Raw genomic sequence first — 19,077 nt, 5'->3', positions numbered from 1 at the left:
AAGGCTATGTTGTCAGATTAAGCAATCAGCCTTCTGCTGTTTAGAATCACCGAAAACTATTTCGAGAAGATCTCGATTCACAGGTAAATATTAAATAGCCCCAATTTGGGGGGTGGCCAACTAAGTTTCTTAGTCTGGTTTTCGAGTTGAATTCCTCTGGAGAGTAGCTTTTGTAAAACATTACATAGCCCTATGACTACTGGCACTTTAATGCTCTTTGTTAATGAATATCAAGTGATGTCTAATTCCTCTTCTTTCCCTTGGTCAGCATATATATACTTTTGAGCTGCTAATGCTCAGAGAGTGGCAAACATTCATTCTCTCCATTGCTCCCCATCTTTCCCCACGGGTCACCATGGTAGGAGAAGTGAAGTTATTATGGGACTGAGAGCTTGAACATGTTTTTACATATTATAAGGTGTTTAGCTTGTGTCTAATAGGAGCAAGGTCCAATTCAGCTTCAGCCCAGGAAAGTGTGCAAAAATATTTTGAAGGCACATCAAAAATTGCAATGCAAGATATGAATCTTTTTTCTGCAATCAGTGTATTCTCTGCTAAGGTGCCACTCGCTAGGTCTTTTTAGAAATCAGAAGTTCTATATTTGGAGGGATTACTTACCTGTGCAATTTCTTTACCTAAACCACTCGAGTTATAACATCTAAGCCATTTCTCCCCAAGAGATTCACAGTTATGTCAACCATAAGGGGAAGCGTGCTTTCCTTCTGGTTGGAACCGTGAAGTAGGAGTGTTCGGATTGCTTCGGGCTGTTAAATAGCAGTGTGATGCTGGGAACTCATTTTAGGCCCGGCACTTTGAATATCTCGATCTCGTGCCAGGTTCCCGGGCAGTCTCCCCAACTCCCCCAGACGACTCGCTGTCAATCCTGGGTTTGCTGAGTTTTTTTCAGGCACGCGTATAGAATGAACTGTGAATTTGAATCACTTTGGTAAAACCAAAATCGTTTATACGTTACATCTAAAAGCAGCTCCTATTAGAATCAAAATTTTGACTCTGAAAGTAGGAAGATGAGAGAGAATAGGGCCGAGGTAAACCAGAGAGGAGTTGGGAGAGATCAAGGAGTGGGGTTAAGGTAAAGGAGAACAATCTGAGTGAGTGGAGGGCAGTCCAGAGTAGGGGCAGGGATCATTCTGAGGCACGAGCTGCTAACTGTGTCCGTACTCCCCTCCCCTGCCTTTAGGTTCCATTTCCTTCAGCCTATTCAACCCCAAGCAAGAGGAATGTGATTAAAGATCATGAGTAGTATCCATCCCTTCCCTCCCCTTCCCTAGACAACTGAACTGTGTGTCCCTTCTTCAAAGAAAAGAAATCAACCGGGCGATCGGCTCAGACCTCCGTTTCCCAAAGGGCGTCTAGTAAACAGAATCGGCTGAGTGATCTGAGCAAAAACCCGGCAGTCCGGTGCATAGAAGAGAATGTAGGCCACCCCTGTGCCTCTTCAGCGACACTGTCATTAGACTAGGACTTTAGACTAGGACCGTGATGGTATTTACTTAGCTGTTCCTTAGCTGAATACAAACTTGAACCCAACTGAAGTGCATTTGCCCCACCTTAGTGTGGCACTTATTTGTCTGTCTGCTCCCTAGGCACAAGACCATCTGCACAGTGCCCTCCAGCTCAACAAGCACGATCTCACTTACATAATGCTAGGGAAAATTCACCTGATGGAAGGGGAAATGGAGAAGGCTATAGACATCTATAAGAAGGCTGTGGAGTAAGTCTCTCCCTCTCTCTCTGTCTCTCTCTATATATGTTTATTTAATATAATGAATATTCATTATATTCATGTAGGTGAACTTTGTTTTTAAATTCCAAATCCAAGTAAGCTTAGAATAACTTCTTATTTATCTGATTCCTCCCAGTGCGGTGCTGGGGGTATATTAAATCCTGCTTCAAAGCCCCCTCGGGAAAGCAGTCACCTTGTTCAACCTCGAATTGGGTGCCACCTCTGTAGGTTTGTGTGGGTTAGAGGTTGGTGGGATTCACCTCATTCCTCTTCAGTGTGCAGCCCTGGGCGTTCCTGGGGCGAGCAGGGCCAGGGTCATTGCCACTAGCTCATACCTCCTCACAAAAGCCCCTAATCACCATTAGGTAGTTACCTGGGGTGTGTAGAGTCAGAATTCCTAAACTGTGATGAGGGGAGCGCCAAGGGGCTTGCTGTGTAAATTGCCAGTGCTCCTGGGGCCTGAGAGCAAGGCCGTCCCAGAAATTCCCAGTATTGCCTGGAGCTTGGAACAGGCCTCCGCAAGCCCCTAGCAGCCTGGACCAAGGTATCCTCTTTGGTGCACCCCTAATAACCTGCCCCTCGGAGGCCCAGTGTTAGGGAACTCACAGAAAGGGATAGAGCACTTACCAAAAAGAAGCTGTGCTTGCCATGTCTGCATCTGCATCATCATCAGTGGTATTTATTGAGAGTTTACTGTGTGCAGAACACTGTACTAAGCAGTTGGGAGAATAACAATTCAGCAGAGTTGGTAGACATGTTCTCTGTCCAAAAAGAGTTTACAGCCTAGAGGGGGCAGCTACCACCTAGAGAAGAAGACTGAGTAATAATGAATGTAAAAATTCCACAGATAACTAGGTTTAACAAAACGCTTTCAATGTGAGTGGGCCAAGAGCTGGAACCCACTCGTCAGAATTCCTGTCTGGTGAACTGGGAAGGACTAATAGCAAAGGCCAGAGCCTTCTGGATCTAAAATCTTGAGGTCTCCACGCCAGGGTATGTGGCATAAACAAAGCGGACTCTGCCGGCGGCAGGTTTACGTCAACTGTATGTGGAAATGAGGTAGGGAGTGCTGGGGAGGGGGCGGTCCCTGCTGTGGTGCGGGCAGGTGCTAGGCAGAGGCTGCTGCTTCCCTGCTCAGTCTGGGCAACACCCCCACCCCAGTGCTTCTCCCCAGGCCTTCTGTAAAGACTCCTTTTGTTACCCTTTCCCCAAGCTTTTCCACAGCAGAGGCCAAAAGACTTAGAGAATTACCCTGGGGTTTCTCTCATCATTATCTGATTGCTCCTCCAGTAGCTTTGTGAAGACAAATGTTCTCGGAGGATTAAGGCAGAAGACTTTTAACTTTAGCCAATATCTAAACCCAGGGGTGAGGAGCTAATTATCTGACAACCCCAGTGTCTGAATCTTGGCTCTCCTCTTGGCTTTGTTTTGATTCTCTCTTCCTTGAGAGCGTTATACTGGGAAGTCCACTAGGCCACACTTAAAAAATAGTCCAGTTTTTAAACATGTAGTTACATTAATCAATCAATAGTTTGTATTGAGTGCTGATTGTGCGCAGTGTGCTGTACTAAGCAGTTGGGAGGGTACAACGTCATAGAACTGGTAGACACGCTCTGTACCCACAACCAACTTACATCGAGAGAGCGATAAGGGAAAATTGTTTCTGAACCGTCTTGGAATTTCATTGGTGTAATTTGTCCTTTTTGCAGCTAGCTGTCAGAAATGTATATTGTGCGTTTGGTATCCTTAGGTGATTTTGTCTCAAGAAATAGGATGCAGAATTCCTGGGTTCCAGTCCTTACTTAGGGCATGGGTTGGATTTAGTAGTCTAGCATTTAGATATATAGGGATTTAGATGGTGTCTTGCATAGAGTAACCTGAAATATCGTATATAGTATCCGGTATCCATATATCCAGGATATCATTAATGTTGTAGTATCTATGTTCTGAACTGTAAGTTTAATTATTTTAAGGTATTTTGTAATTTTTTCTCTAGCACATCTGGTCTTTTTGTTTCAGGTTCTCACCAGAAAATACAGAACTTCTAACAACCTTGGGGCTACTCTATTTACAGGTAAAAAAAAAATCCTACTTCCGAACTCAAAAAATGACTTTTAGAGTGCTTTAGAAGTTGTGTAAGAAACTATTGCCCGATATTTTAATTAAATGTGACACTTTACATTAAAGATTACACCAAAAAGATTACAGCAAAATGAAACTTCTCCTTTACTCATGTGCCCGCTAAAGGGAAATAGTTTTCTACATTTGAGTCAGAGCGGGAGTTCTGTTTGGGAACTGCTCTAATTGTATTATTTATATAGCCAAGGAGAATAAAAGTTCAATAACTCCTGTGTACTGCCCGAAATATAGGGATTTAGTTGATTTTCCTATAAAAACAGCTGGGACCTCGGTGAGTAATACTATCCAGTAAAGCAATATCCCCGGCCAGGGCTTCCACATCAAGTGGTCTCTCCTCTCGAGTGAAGCGACTTCACCTTCTGATCCCCCAGTGCCGGGCAGGGCCCCTCAGATCAAGGGAGGCTGTATGTTGAAGTGGTGGGAAAGAGGAAAGGGAACACCTCTTTACCTCAAGTCAAAACAAGAAAAGACTGTGAGAACCTGCCCGCTTCAAAGGCAGGCATTTCCCCTGTTTCTGGGTGTGATTTGACCGGCTCCCAGGATGTCCTGGGGATCAGCTGCAGTGAGAGAGGGTCTTGAGGGGAGCTGTGAAGGCTGTCACATAATACCGCACAGTCCTTTTGTTGGGTTTGTTAGCTCGGGCTTCATGCTGTTAAAAAAAAAACAACTTGACCTTCAGCTTTCTGACAGCCTCTTACTTGAATGTGGGGCCTTAGTGTTCTTCCCATTTAGTCTCCCTTTATTTTTTCTTTCTTTCAATAAAACGGGAAAGGCCGAACCTTCCAGTGCTTAATAATGTGTCCTTTAGACTTGGAAGTTACCCGGTTTAGGGAGATAGCAGTTGAGGGAGAGGTGAGTTCTCACAATTACCGGCCCAGTCGGGAGCCAGTTTTGCGAGGAGCATTAATGAGACACCGGCACGAGAGGTTACATTATGACAGTTGAAGTTTGTGGATGGAAGAGAAGAGAGCCCTTTTTGAACATAAACTTGCTTTGGAGGGATCAGAAAAGCACGATAGCTAGGTATTCCTCTTTTCCGGAGATAAAGTAACTGCGAATTTTGAAACAAAGGCACCAAGAGATATATTTGTAGCAGGAAAAAGAATTGAGGAGGAACTGTAGGTATGCTCTCTGACTTTTCTCTGGTTTGTCTTTTTTCCCCAAAGCTTGGAGCTTACCAGAAGGCATTTGAACATCTGGGAAATGCACTGACTTACGACCCTACCAACTACAAGGTACAGAACGGGGTGAGGGGAACGAGGGGCATCGGTTCTCTTGATGCGGTTCAGTTTCATTACCGAGGTCTCAGCAGATCTGTTCCTGGGGGCCGTGCAGAGCACAGGAGCGAGACTGCAGTTGAAAAGGGTTCTGACCCCATAGAGCCCAGTTAGCACAATGTTGGGACATTTTTCTCAGCCAAGTCTGTAACTTAGAAGCAGTTTATATCTTTCCTCTCCAACCAAACCACTACTGTGTTATTCCAAGCAATTATCCTACCCTCCTTGATTACTATATCAGCCTCTCTGCTGACCTCCCCCTCCTCACCCCAATCCATGCTTCACTCTGCTGCTTGGATCATTTCTACAACAATGTTCAGTCCATGGTCCCCTCCCCCAGCAAGAACCTCCAGTGGTTGCCCATCTGCCTCTGCATCGAACAGAAACTCCTTACCGTCGGCTTAACAGCACTCAATCACCTCACCCTCTCCTATCTCACCTCACTGATCTCCTACTAGAACCTAGTCTGCACACTTCGCTCTTCTAATGCCAACCTACTCGTTGTACCTGGATCTCATGTATCTCGCCACTAACCTGTCGCACAAGTCCTGCCCCTGGCCTGGAATGCCTTTCCTCTTCGTATCTGATAAAACTATCCTCAACCTTCAAAGCTCTCTTGAAGGCACATCTCCTGCAAGAGGTCTTCCCTGACTAAGCCCTCATTTCCTCTACTTCCACTCCCTTCTGTGTCACCCTTGCATTTGGGTTTGTTCCCTTTATTCAACCCTCCCTCAGCTCCTCTACACTAATGTTTGTATCCATAATTTATATTAATGTCTTTCTCCCCCCTCTGGACTGTAAGTTCATTATGGGTAGGAAACATATCTATCAACTGTATTATATTGTCATATCGTATTCTCCCAAGTGCTTAGTACAATGTTCTGCACAAAGTGCTCAGAAAATATGATTTTTTTTGATTTTGTGGTTTTACAAAATTGCAAGTATTCTCAAGGACAATTGGTCTCAGGCAAGTGAATGTACTCTGTCTCTTTGGATCTATCAGAACCAAAAGACATAGACTTTGTGATCCTGTAAATGTTTTTTGTCTTCTTGAGGCAGGCAAAAGGGTGGGAGGAACTGTAGCTACTGGTTAACCTTGAAATTATCCCAGTTGCATTAGGTTGATAGGTTAGAAACTGTCATAGGTTCTCAGGACCTCAGATCGAGCAGTGCTATTTATTGAGTCCTCAGGACTGTAAGCTTGTAATGGGTAGAGAATGTCTGCTAATTCTCTTACCTTGTACTCTCCCAAGCACTTAGTAAAAATGCTTTGCACATAATAATTGCTCAATAAGTGCCACTGATTGATTGATTATTCACATGTGCAGAACACTGTACCGAGTGCCTGGGAAAGTCCAACAGGGTTGGTAGACGAGTTCTCAGCTCACCAGGAGTTTAGAGTCTAGAGGGGGGGATGGACATTAAAATAAATTGTGGATAAGTATTGCAGTACTGAGGGGGTGGTGAATGTCAAGTGTCTTAAATAATACAGATACAAGTGCATAGATGAGGCAGAAGGGAGAAGAGAATCAGGGAAAAGAAGGCTAATGAAGAAGGCGTTGGAGGAGATGTGACCTTAATAAGGCTTTGAAGGTGGGGAAAGTGCAAAGTGGTGGTCTGGCAGATATGGAGGGGGAAAGAGTTCAAGGCCAGAGGTCAGACATGGGTAAGGGGTCATTGGTGAGATAGGCAAGATCGAATTACAGTGAATAGGTTAGACTGAAAGTTCACTGTGGGCAGGGAACACTTCTGCCAATTCTGTTATATTGTACACTCCCAAGCCTTTAGTACAGTGTTCTACACGCATTAAGCACTCAATAAATACGACCGATCGACTGGTTGATTGTTAGTGTTGAAGGAGCGAAGCTGGTGGGCTGGGTTGTAATGAGAAATCAGTGAGGCAAGATCAGAAGGGGGTGAGCTGATCGAGCGCTTTCAATCAATGGCATTTCTTGAGCACTTATCGTGTTCAGAACACCATATTAAGCACTTGGGAGAGTACAGTGCAATACAGTTGGTAAGCATGGTCCCTACCCACAGTGAGCTTACGGTCTAGAAAGGAAGACAGACATTAATATAAATAAATTTCAGATATGTACCCAAGTGCTGCGGGACTGAGAGTAGGCTGCATATCAGGTGCTTTAAAGGAACAGATCCAAATGCCTAGACGATGCCGAAGGGAAAGGGAGTCAGGGAAAAGAGGGCTTAATCGGAGAAGGCCTCTTGAAGGAGATGTGACTCAGTGAGGCTTTGAAGGTGGAAAGAGTGGTGGTCTGGCATAGATGGAGGGGAAGGGCGTTCCAGGCCAAACAAAAAGAACACGGGAAAGAGGTCAGGAGTGAGAAAAATGAGACCAAGGCACAGTGAGCAAGCTGGTGCTAGAGGAGCAAAGTTTGTGGACAGCTCTGTAGTAGGAGATGGGTGAGGTAAGGTAGGAGGGGGCAAGATAATATAATGTTTTAAAGCTGACGGTAAAGAATTTCTGCAGAGGTAGATGGGCAACCACCGATGGTTCTTGAGGGATGGGGAGAAATATACTAAACTTTTTTTTAGCAAAATGATCTGGGCAGCAGAGTGAAACATAGACTGAAGTAGGGAGAGATGGGAAGTAGGAAAGTCAGCAAGTTGGTCAATGCAAGGCAGGATATGCTAAGTGCTTGGACAGTGTGGTATTAGTTTGGATGGAGAGAGAGGGTGGATTTTGGCAATGTTGCGAAGGTAGAATCCACAGGTTTTGGTGACAGATTGAATGTGTGGGTCGAATGGGAGAGTTGAGTCGAGGACATTGCCAAGGCTTGTGAGACAGGTAGGACAGTGGTATCATTTACAGTGATGGAAAAGACGGGGGCTGGGGAGGATAGAGTTTGGATGGAAAGATAAGGAATGCTGTTTTGGACATGTTTAGATTGAGGTTGCGGTGGGATGTTCAGTAGAGATTAGCTGAAGGCAGGAGGAAATGCGCAACTGTAGAGAAATGGAAAGGTCAGGGCTGGAGAGGTAAATTTTGGAATCATCTCTGTAGAGGTGGTGCTTGAAACCATGAGAGTGAATGAGTTCTCCGTGGGAGTGAACGTAGATTGAAAATAGGCAGGGACCTAGAATCGAGGAACTCAATTAAGAGACTCCCACAGTTAGGGGTTGGGAGGCAGGGGAGGAACCTATGAAAGACTAAGAATGAGTGGCCAGAGAGATGGGAGAAGATGGGAAGAGTGCTGTCAGACAGACCCCCACTTTGGGGCCGAGGCATCCCAAGGAGACACGCTGGCCGAGTTTTCAGCGGAAACAGAGGGGTAGGAAAATTCATTCATTCATTCAATAGTATTTATTGAGTGCTTACTATGTGCAGAGCACTGTACTAAGCGCTTGGAATGTACAAATCACTAACAGAAAATCTACCTCCTCTTCCCTCCTCCCCCAAATGGAGAAAACGCAGACTTAACATTTTTGCCTCTGTGGGTCTGCTGCATTAGGGGTGTCCTTGGAGAAACCTTCCTTGAGCAGTGCAGCCCCTGTCCACCCCCACTAATGGACCTAGTACCCTGGCATTGGAACCACTGCCAAATTGCTAGAGCTTTTTGGAAATCGCTCTGGGGCTTGGCCTTGACTGACGGATGTTTCCTGGCCTGGATTTTCAGGCCATCCTGGCAGCAGGCAGCATGATGCAGACCCACGGAGACTTTGACGTCGCCCTCACTAAGTACAGGGTAGTAGCTAACACTGTGCCTGAAAGTCCGCCCCTCTGGAACAACATCGGAATGTGCTTCTTCGGCAAGAAGAAATTCGTGGCGGTAAGTGATCCTCCTGTTTTATTTTTTTCCCCCGTCCCCTTCCGCCAGCGCAGGTGCCCGGGCCCAGAAATGGTCTCGGAAAAGCGCCTCCTCCTCCTCCTCCTCCTCGTTAACTCTTCCTGTTCCCCTCTCTGTAGGCGATCAGTTGCCTGAAGCGAGCTAACTACTTGGCTCCCTTCGACTGGAAGATTCTGTACAACCTGGGGCTTGTCCATCTGACAATGCAGCAGTATGCGTCTGCCTTCCACTTCCTTAGTGCAGCTGTCAACCTCCAGCCCAAGATGGGAGAGCTCTACATGCTCCTGGCAGGTAAGAGGCTGCCAACCCAGACTGGCCGTTACTCCGGAGTCCCCACGGTTCCCCGTGCCGTGAAAAATGAGGAGAGTCAGAGTGAAGCTCAGAAGACAGAACGGCTTAGGGAGTCGACACTTGGCCTGCAGGCCACTGATGCTAGAACTCTAGCTGTGCCTCTCCTGTCGCCGCCCCGAGCCTCTCTAAATTTCCCATCGATGATGCTGTAGGAAAGGCAGAGAAGGAGATGGGGCTACGGGGCACTGGGGGTTAGACTTGGGTTAGTCCAAGTCCATCAGGCACAGCCTTCTTGGCTGAGAGCCCCGGGACTGTGGTGCCTGCAAGTGGCCCCTGCTGACCTTAGCTCCAGAGCCCCTCCATCTGTCACTGAGAGGAAGGGCCGGCAATTTAGGGAAGAAGCCTGCTCTCCTCTCGCCTAGCCTTTAGACAGCCACTTCGAGGTTCTCGTTGCCGTCCCGACTCGGAGCCGTAGAGCGGTTTCCGAGACCGAGCCAAGGCGGACGTATCCTCACCGAGCGGGCGAGCGGCTCTCCTTCCCCTCGGCCGGCATCTGGCGTGGTGGCCACCGGCCGTGTAGAGATGGCCTCGTGCTTCGTTCTGGCACCCGTCGTCTAGGGGAGGTCAAGTCGGTCTCAGTCAGCTCCATTGAAAGAGAGCCCTGCGACCCGCGTCGGGGTGTGCGTTTGGGGGCGGGGGCCGGGGGGAAGCACATGGCGAAGGCTTTATTTAGGGTAGGAATTTGAACTGGTTGTGCTTAATCTAGTCTAGGGGGAGGTCAGTTATATTTCCTGAAAATCATCCCTAGTTCAGATTTTCCTCTCCTCGGCTCATCCACGGAGGCAAAATTCCTCAACTGCTGCCTTCGGTGCCGTTGGTCCGGCGGGGAACCGGTCCCCGGAGACGGCCCGTTGGGCTTTTGCGTCAGATTCATTCTCCCTTTTCTTTTCTCCGTACAGTTGCTCTGACGAACCTCGAAGATGCCGAGAACGCCAGGAGATCCTACGAGCAGGCCGTAACCTTGGACCGGTAAGTTGAGCCTCCGGTGAGCCTCTTCTCTTCCCGGATAAACAGTTGGCTCAAAAACCACCAGGTGGCACCGCAGCCCAGCGCCCACGCTCCGCCTTCCACTGACCACTCATTTGTTTTCCCCCCACGGGGGTTGTTTTCCAAGCTTCAGGTGCCAAATACCGGCCCGGGCAAATAAAGGGCACCACGGGCCCGATCGTCCCCGAGCCTTCTGGATCAACTTAGAACAGAGCGAGGGCTGTGGCCGTTACTGGGCTGGGGTGAAAGAAATCACAGCTCTTCGGCGTGTGGACACTTCAGTCCCCAGGGGGCAGGGCGGAAGCAGGGAAGGATGTGGTCAAGGGCGCTTGCTCTCTGGGCAGGGCAGAGCCTTAGTAAATTCAGGTGAGAAGACTGGGAGGGGAGGAGAGATTTGGCTCGGATCACTGTGAGTAAGAAACGGGAGTCTCAGTCGATTTGGCTCCCGTCACGGCTCCTCCGGGTTTCAGGGAAGAGTTTGAAACTGTGGAGCGAGTGCTCAAACCGTCTCTTCTTCCCTCTCTCCTGCCTCCCTAACACGGTGACCCTGGGTTAGTTATCGAGCACCTACTGCTTGCGGACCATCATAGTAAGTGCTTGGGAGAGTACGGTACAATGGAGTTGATGTTCTCCGTCCACAACGAGCTTACGGTCTAGAGGACGAAGAGAAATCTTTTTTCTTCCATTTATGTTTGCCTGAGAGCCGAGGAGCCGCATTAAGAGCCGTGGAGCCCAACTTGCTATCTCTGCCTGAGGTACAGCTACCGAAGCATCATCTGCACCTGGGGGAACCCCACAAATTACGGAGACTGATGGGGTTTGTTTTCTTGGCCCCCTCTCTCGAGGTGCCCTAAGCCCATACCTCCGACTTGGCCCTCTCCAGTTCCTAGCTAACAAAAAGACGATGTAAACTCATCCTGTTACAAGGCCACGATGTTCTCTGTCTTGTTTCCGGTGCAGGTCTAATCCTCTCGTTAATCTGAATTACGCTGTCCATTTGTACAACCAGGGTGATGAGGAGGGAGCGGTCCGCCAGTTCCAGGAGATGGAGGAGAAAGTCAACGTGTTAAAGGAGAGCAGCAGTCTTGATTTCGACCCGGAGGTATCTTGTTGTTTAGGTGCTGCAAGCTATATGGGGTCGTGCAGCAAAATGGGCTGGTATGATTAGAGCAATAATCTGGTTAAAAGGATCATTCCCGGCTCTGCTTTGAAGCCATTTAATGAAGAACGCAAAGGTGGTATTCCTCGTTCTTGCCCGAGTGAATGGGTTATAGAACTCTGAGCCGCAAAAGAATGCCACCAGAGAGATCCTGCAGGTTTGGAAGCCCACTGGGAGCCCATCGGGGAGGACTCCCCCGCACCTCAAAGGACTACACTGGGCATCCTCCACCCCAACTACAGTAACAGTTGTCCTGACTTGACATGCTCAGCACTGCCCGTAAGACTGCTTTTTCCATTTAATTCTCATATCTTATTATCTAGGCGGGATAGAGTCTGGAACTGGTGTGTGCTGTTGCTAGAGTTAGAGAAGCAGTGTGGCTCAGTGGCAAGAGCGCGGGCTTGGGAGTCAGAGGTCACGGGTTCTACTTCTGGCTCCACCACTAGTCAGCTGTGTGACCTTGGACAAGTCACTTAACTTCTCTGTGCCTCAGTTACCTCATCTGTCAAATGGGGATTAAAACTGTGAGCCCCACGTAGGACAACCTGATCACCTTGTATCCCCCAGCGCTAGAACAGTGCTTTGCACATAGTAAGCGCTTAACGAATACCACAATTTATTTTTATTTTTAGAGTTGTCTACATTTTGTGGGCTGTGGGGCTACAGTTCTTCCTCCATTACCTTATTTGTATTTTTTTTTTATGGTACTTGTTAAATGGTTACTGTGTGTCAAATACTGCTCTAAGCACTGGAGTAGGTGCAAGTTTATTAGGCTGGATACAGTCCCTGTCCTGCGTGGACAGAGAGTAGGAGGAAGAACAGGTATTGAATTCCCATTTTACAGTTGAAGAAACTGAGACACAGAGAAGTTACGTGACTTGCCTAGGGTCACATAGCAAACAATTGGCAGTCAGAATTAGAACCCACGTCTTCTGATTCCCAGGCCCGTGCTCTTTCCATTAGGCTGTGCTGCTTCTAATTACATCTAATTCTGCTGGAGGTGTGGAGACATGGAAGTGGCTAAGACCTTGCACAGAGGATCTCCTAGTCCCCACCCTCTCCTCATTTGGGTTCAAAGGGAAAGCTGGAAATTCAGGGTTGTCCATTTGCACATCACGCAGAGAGTCCAGACCGTCGGCTTTAAAGCACTCACCCAGTCGGCTCTCTCCCCTGACTCTGTCAGCTCACACACTTCATTCCTCTCAAGCCAGTCTACTCACCGTGCCTCAGTGTCATCTCTCTGGCTGGCATCAGCCTCTTGCTCTCAACCGGAATTCTCTCCTCTACAGATTTCTCCAACTTCGGGGCCCTTCTGAAATCCTGACTCCTCCACGAGGCCTTTCCCGATCAGTCTTTCTCTCTCTCCCACTCTCTCCTCCAACTGCCAGTTCATCCCTTCCACACCACGTAAGGACTTAAGAACTCACAACTCCCCAAAGCACTTCTGTACCTATCTTAATGTTTCTTTTCTCGTGTGCACGGGGATCATATTTAGTAACTCGACCCAACTTGCGGGAAGCAGCAGGGCGTAGTGGAAAGAACACGGGATGGGAGTCGGAAGAACTGGGTTCTAATCCTGGCTCCGCCAGCTGTCTGCTTTGTGACCTTAGGGAAGTCACTTTACTTCTGTGCCGCAGTCTCCTCAGATGTAAAATGGGGATACAAAACCCGTTCTCCCCTCTACTTAGACTGTGTCTAATCTCAGTTGTATCTACCTCAGCGCTTAGAACGGTGCTTGGCACGATAACGAGTGCTTCACAGATATCGTAATTAAATTATGCTCTGTCAATAATAGTGATTGATGTACAGATGATGTGATTAACGTGCCTGCCTCTACTTTCTTCTTCAAGATGGTGGAGATGGCCCAGAAATTGGGAGCTGCCCTGCAAGTCGGGGAGACGTCATTGTGGACAAAACCAGTGAAGGACCCCAAATCCCGGCACCGGCCCACCACGGCCAGCAAGCCATCGGCCAGTCAGCAGCCCTTAGGCTCCAATCAAGCCCTAGGTCGGGCCATGTCTTCAGCGGCTGCATATGGAAAGACAGTGCAGCTTTCCACAGGTAAGCGGCCGTGGGGGCTGGGGCCCTAGATGCTCGGGGGAAGAGTTGGAGATGTGATTCCGCTTCAGCACCGATAAGCTCCCTGAGAGTCTCTCGGACAGGAGGCGCTTTCTTTTTCTTCCCTCCATCAGTTCCTCCTACAAGCCACGGGTGGAGGTGGCAGGCACTGTGATAGTCACCACCTGCCTCCCTGCCTCCATTGGGTTTTAACAGGCTGGTGTGAGACCGTAATTTTCATTCCGAAGGCAAAAGCCAATTTCACTAATTTGCATGCCCAGTCGACGCAGCTGTGCTCTTCTCTTTCCGCAGCTCCTGTCTACCCCAGTTTATTCAATCGTATTTATAGGGTGTCATGTGCAAAGCTCTGTACTACACGCTTGGGAGAGTACAATATAACAGTCACCGGACACGTTCCCCGCCCACGATGAGCTTAACGGTCTCCACAGGTTTCCGGCTGATCCATAAGTTTGGAGTACTTTAGAATGCTGACTTGCCTTACCGACTGCCGGCCAGCACTCACTCATGTGGTTTGAATTATTAAGGAGCACGCGCTCATTGTGGGCGGGAATGTGTCCGTCTGTTATGTCGTACTCTCTCAAGCGCTTAGTATAGTAAGCGCTCAGTGAATGAATGGGGGAATCTGAGAACTAAAGCTCTTTGCTTTATTATTAGGTGCTGGTGGGACATCTCAGTTTCCAAAGCCTCCTTCCCTCCCTCTAGAGCCCGAGCCTGCAGCAGAAGTGGGTTCGGATGAAGTCCTGGCTTCCGCCGAGTCACGAGAGCAGCGAAAGGAGAAATGCGAGAGCAGGCTGGCCGCAGAGTAAAGGGCCGCATCGTGAAAGGAATGAGGGGGTCAGAAAGGTAACTTGACACGGGAGCTTTTTAACTCAGCCAAGGCTGATCTGTTAATGTGGTGCCCGGGGTTGTCCGGTCACAGTTTCTGCTGGGAAGACCAGCGCTTCACGCCCTGCTTCAACTCACTCATCCCCTACCCTAACAAAGTAGCCACTTGTAGGAAAGGGGGCCTGGCTGGGGTAAAGCTATGCTGACCCTCCACTGAGGGTTGTATTTCCTTGGGCCTGGTTCTGGAGGTGAGCACTAAATCCCAATGTCAGATCCGAACCTAAACTCCTAGCCAAAGGGGCCCCGTGAGAATGGAAATAGTAGCCCCATCTCAATTCATTCTTGGGGAGAGAAAACTAGCCCCTTTCCAACTAGCTAGGCAAGTGTCAGGCTGGGCCGAAACATAAAAACGGGTTGGCGGAGGGCCTGAAAACTTTAGTTTTTAGGTTTCTGATCACACTGTATTGATCTAGCTCCATTTTAATGGAAAACCAGCAACACTTTGACCTACTCTATGGGTCAGTAAAGGGGAAAAAAATCTAATTGAAAGCCCAGTTTATAACGGCTTCTAGGGTTTAGACAACTGCTGAAAACAGCTCTTCCTTAATGAGAAGAAAGGCAACATAGCCCCAGAAGTTTGGTTAAAGTCAATCCATGGTTACTTACCCCAATCTATAGGTACCTGGAGATTTTTGTGTATCTTTTTCCAGAATAAAGATTATATACTGTAATGTGCTTTTTCTCATTTTGTAAAAGTAGTTCTTTTGCACTGCCTTGTTCACTTCCAGGAGCAGTAGAGGTTAAAACACGCAATAATCCTGAGAAAGATGAAGCAGCATGGCTTAGTGGACAGAGCGTGGGCCCGGGAGTCAGAAGGAGCTCCACTACTTGTCTGCTGTGGGACTTCGGGCAAGTCACTTTAACTTCTCTGTGCCTCAGTTCCCTCATCTGCAAAATGGGGATTAAGATCATGAGCCCCAATTAATTTCTATCTACCCCACCGCTTAGAACAGTGCCTGGCACCAAGTAAGTGCCTAACAAGTACCATTTTCCAAAAAAAAAAGACGTAATTAGCAGTGCAGAGTGCTGTCCCATTACAGTGTAGCCCTACTGTTATGGAAATTGGGTGTCGGGGGCTGAGGCCTTCCACTTCCTCCCCCTCACCTGTGCCCAGTGAAGATAGAGCAGAGCCTGCCTTAGGAGAGCAGATATCCGAAAGCAGTCACTGCTGGAAGAGGAGGCAAAGCAGAGGAGCAGGAAAGCCTGCGGGTGGGCCACCGGGCAAGGGCTTGGTGTTTACAGCTCACATGATACCTCTCACCTGAACCCCTTCCAAATGAGTTTGGAATTTGGGTTTATTTCCTTTTTAGGTTTGGACATCAGTTTTAAAAAGAAGGAAAAATGTTCACATGGAAATAACTGGTACAGGATAAGCACTGTACTAACCTTGGGGGTAAATACCACACAATCAGATTGTACAGTCCCTTTTCCTCATGAGGAAGGATGGGTATTTCATCCCCATTTTAAAGATGAGAAAACTGAGGCCTAGAGAACTTAAGCGCCTTGCCCACCTAGGCTACCACCAGGCCACGCTGCTTCTCACAGAGGTAATTATTACTGTTAATAATAATAATAGTATTTGTTAAGCGCTTACTACAGGCCAATTACTTACAGAAGGCTTGGTCAGGGCACACTAGGTTTGTAGCACTGCCAGGATCCAGGTCAGTTGGGAGCCCACAGTGATTCCACGGCAGCCACCGAGAGGTCGGTGATGGGGTTTGGGAGGCTGTCAACACCAGAAGGTCAGTAGGGTCTAAGTCATCATAAAAAATGGCAAACTCTGACTTTCTTTCAAATCTCAGTGTAATCTGTTCCTGAATTAGCCAAGGCAACACTTAGGATCAACCTGCATTCAACATGCCACAAGACATGTTTTGAAAGGGAATCTTAAGAAGTTACGCTTTCCTAAGTTCTTCCTTTTCAGACTTGGGCTCATCTTTTGCCTATGCATGGAAACACTTTTTTTTTTTCATATTTGTTAAGCACGGTGTGTCCAACATTGTTCTAGGATCTGGGGGTAGGCACAAGTTCATCAGGTTGGACAAGTCCCTCTCCCACATGGGGTTCACAGTCTAAATTGGAGGGAGGAGAAATGAATTCTGTTACCTCAACTGGAAAACGGGGAGTTAAGTGACTTGCCCATGGTCACACAGCATGTAAATAGCAGTGCAGAAATTAGAACCCGGGCCCTCTGACACCTACGCCTGTGCTCTTTTCTCTAGGCCACAGTGGAGGAGTCTCCTGCCCGGGCTCTTTCAGAAATTGCAGAATCATTTCATCTCCAGAAAGTCATAATATCATGTGTGTATTACATCTGTACCAGCGATATATGTTTCTCTCAAATAGTGACAGACACATTAGCTAAATTATTTTTTAAAAAGACAAACCATTAGTAGGGAAATAGACTTTAGTAAGAAGACAGGTGCCAATCAATTAAAAAAACCACCAGCCTTTTCCCTTTCCAGATCTTACCTTGGGCTAGCAGTTTCTTTTATAGAGTCTGTCTCCAAGCTGTTGGGACATACTTTATCACCAGAGGCTTTGCAGTCAGATGAGTCTTATGAGCTGAATGAAAATAAGGGACATTACCGGTCACCATTCTGCTGGGTTTCATATCTTGGGCCTATATGCATCTCCTTGGGTAACACCCCAGAACTTGCCTCTCTGGTCCACTCTGCAGATGGGTATTTCTGAATTACTTCTAGGGGTCAGGCGTGACTAAATTTCCTGGGAAAAAAAGTTATTTCCAATTGAAGGTTTTTTTTAGTGGAAAAAGACACCTAAGTGAACAGGAAGGATAATTCCCAGTGGGGCCAGTATGCACAACATTTGGCACCTTCAGGAGACTGGAATCAAGTGAACTCTCTGGGCAGGGAATGTGCCTATCTACCCTGCTGTACTGTATTCAGCCAAGTGCTTAGCACAGTGCTCTGCACATAGAGAAGCAGCATAGCTTAGTGGAAAGAGCACAGACTTGGGAGTCAGAGGATGTGGGTTCTAATCCCAGCTCTGCCACCTGTCTGCTGCGTGACCTTAGGCAAGCTGCTTAACTTCCCTGTGCCTCAGTTATCTCACCTGTAAAATGAGGATGAAGATGGGGAGCCCCACGTGGGAAAACCTGATTACCTTCTATCTACCCAGTGCTTAGAACAGAGCTTGGCACATAGTAAGCACTTTAATACCATCATCATCATTACTATTATAGTAAGCGGTCACTAAGTCCAGTGAGGAAACAAATGGTAACCCAGTATTGTCTACGAGTGGCACCGCACAGCCATACAGCAGAATGCTTGAGGCTGTTCTGCAGTAAAAAAAAACCCCAAAAACCTTATTAACTGTTCTGTGAGAAACAACAAACCAGCACTACCCCTCCCGTTTTGATGTACCTTGAATATGTGCAGATCCCAAAAGCCAGTTCAGCCGTGAGGCGTATGGGCTGCGAATTCATTTGGAATGTTTGCCACTTAAATTTTCATTCTTCTCGATCTCGCGTTTGGTTGCCGTGGGCCCAGCTCACTGCCGCCTCAGCTAGCTGAGTCAAACAGCAGACAGGTCCAGCCAGCGTGGGATGCTTTGGCAACTGTCTGCTCCTAAGATGGCAGACACCTGCTCTCATTCCCTCTGGTCTGGGAAGACGGAGCGGAAGTCTACGAACACAGACTTCTTTCTAAAATCTGAGGACTCTCAACTCTTTTAAGCCAGAAACTCAGTGAGAGACCCGATAGGCAGATCTAGTTCATCCGAGATTCAGTGCTAAAACCCATCTGTTTTAGCAAAACGTTGACAAGCCTTGCCACTGGAAATCACTTTAGGGAGAATACCAGAAGGTATTTAAGATCTTGGAAGCAAAGCCACTTTTATGGCTGTTAAGTGTTTGGAGGAGGCAAAATAAGTTGAAAAATGAAGAACCTTGCAGGGCATGGGGGAGGATGAACTGAAAGGTGTGTCCTAAGTTAGGCTGGGATGGTTTGCTGTGGACCATAAGGGTTCTCCTGTTAGCACTGAGTAATGCTTGTCAGTTTTCTGAGATGGGAATACATGTCAAAGTCTAGTTTTACTTCCATGCTAATAGATTCTTGAATAAACAGAAAGGTTATTGTAAAACACTCTGGAAGGTAGCAGGCAAGCACAAAAAACCCCCAACCAAATTAAGCTCCGAGAAAATTAATTTTGATTTTTTTTTTCTGCCTGTCATTCGCTCACTCTTCCAGACCCGAAACAGATAGAATGCAACTTGAGCTATCGGTTCATTCTTCCCTTTGGAGTCGTAGGTTCAAAACAGTGAATATACGACAGGGAGAGAACCACATCACCCATCATTCGTGTTCATAAACATGTCTCAGTATTACAAATAGGTGTACTTACTTTCTCTTTACCCAGCATGGTTTACCCTGTTTTTCTAACAGAGAGTTGACAGTCTGGCTTTGCATAATGAAAAAAACAGACCAGGACTCCAGCGCTGGCTCAACAACAGCAAATAGATCGGATAGCAAAAACAGGTAGACACAGTTTATGAAGATACTGATTCCCCATCACCCTCACACACACACACACCACGTGTGAATAAAGGTATATTACTCTTCCTTGAAGCACAAATCTCACCGTATTTGTCTTTCCCGAAAGGTTACATTTAAAAATCAAATCACTCTC

The 19,077-nt window shown here is 47.4% G+C and overlaps 1 protein-coding gene across 5 annotated transcripts in view; it reads left to right on the top strand.

Moving 5' to 3' along the window:
* BBS4 (Bardet-Biedl syndrome 4) overlaps window positions 1–19,016 on the top strand; it is a 63,203-nt gene extending 44,187 nt beyond the window's left edge. Inside the window, exons 8-18 of one of the 5 annotated variants that reach the window (XR_003759822.2) lie at window positions 1,605–1,732; window positions 3,764–3,818; window positions 5,050–5,118; window positions 8,796–8,948; window positions 9,086–9,257; window positions 10,217–10,286; window positions 11,265–11,406; window positions 13,314–13,524; window positions 14,197–14,385; window positions 16,650–16,728; window positions 18,834–19,016. Coding sequence is in view for 4 of the 5 variants with exons in the window: in XM_007670245.4 (XP_007668435.1) it covers window positions 1,605–1,732; window positions 3,764–3,818; window positions 5,050–5,118; window positions 8,796–8,948; window positions 9,086–9,257; window positions 10,217–10,286; window positions 11,265–11,406; window positions 13,314–13,524; window positions 14,197–14,348 (1,152 nt within the window). In the remaining variant the exon portion in view is untranslated. Of the gene's footprint in view, window positions 1–1,604; window positions 1,733–3,763; window positions 3,819–5,049; window positions 5,119–8,795; window positions 8,949–9,085; window positions 9,258–10,216; window positions 10,287–11,264; window positions 11,407–13,313; window positions 13,525–14,196; window positions 15,099–15,155; window positions 15,248–16,649; window positions 17,338–18,833 lie in introns of those variants that run through there. The other 4 variants (XM_007670245.4, XM_007670244.3, XM_007670246.3 and 1 more) reach the window with 4 other exon arrangements.
* The last annotated feature ends 61 nt before the right edge of the window (window positions 19,017–19,077 follow it).

Source organism: Ornithorhynchus anatinus, chromosome 5, assembly GCF_004115215.2.
Source record: "Ornithorhynchus anatinus isolate Pmale09 chromosome 5, mOrnAna1.pri.v4, whole genome shotgun sequence".
Taxonomy (NCBI): Eukaryota; Metazoa; Chordata; class Mammalia; order Monotremata; family Ornithorhynchidae; genus Ornithorhynchus; species Ornithorhynchus anatinus.
This window is presented reverse-complemented; position numbering and strand designations above follow the sequence as displayed.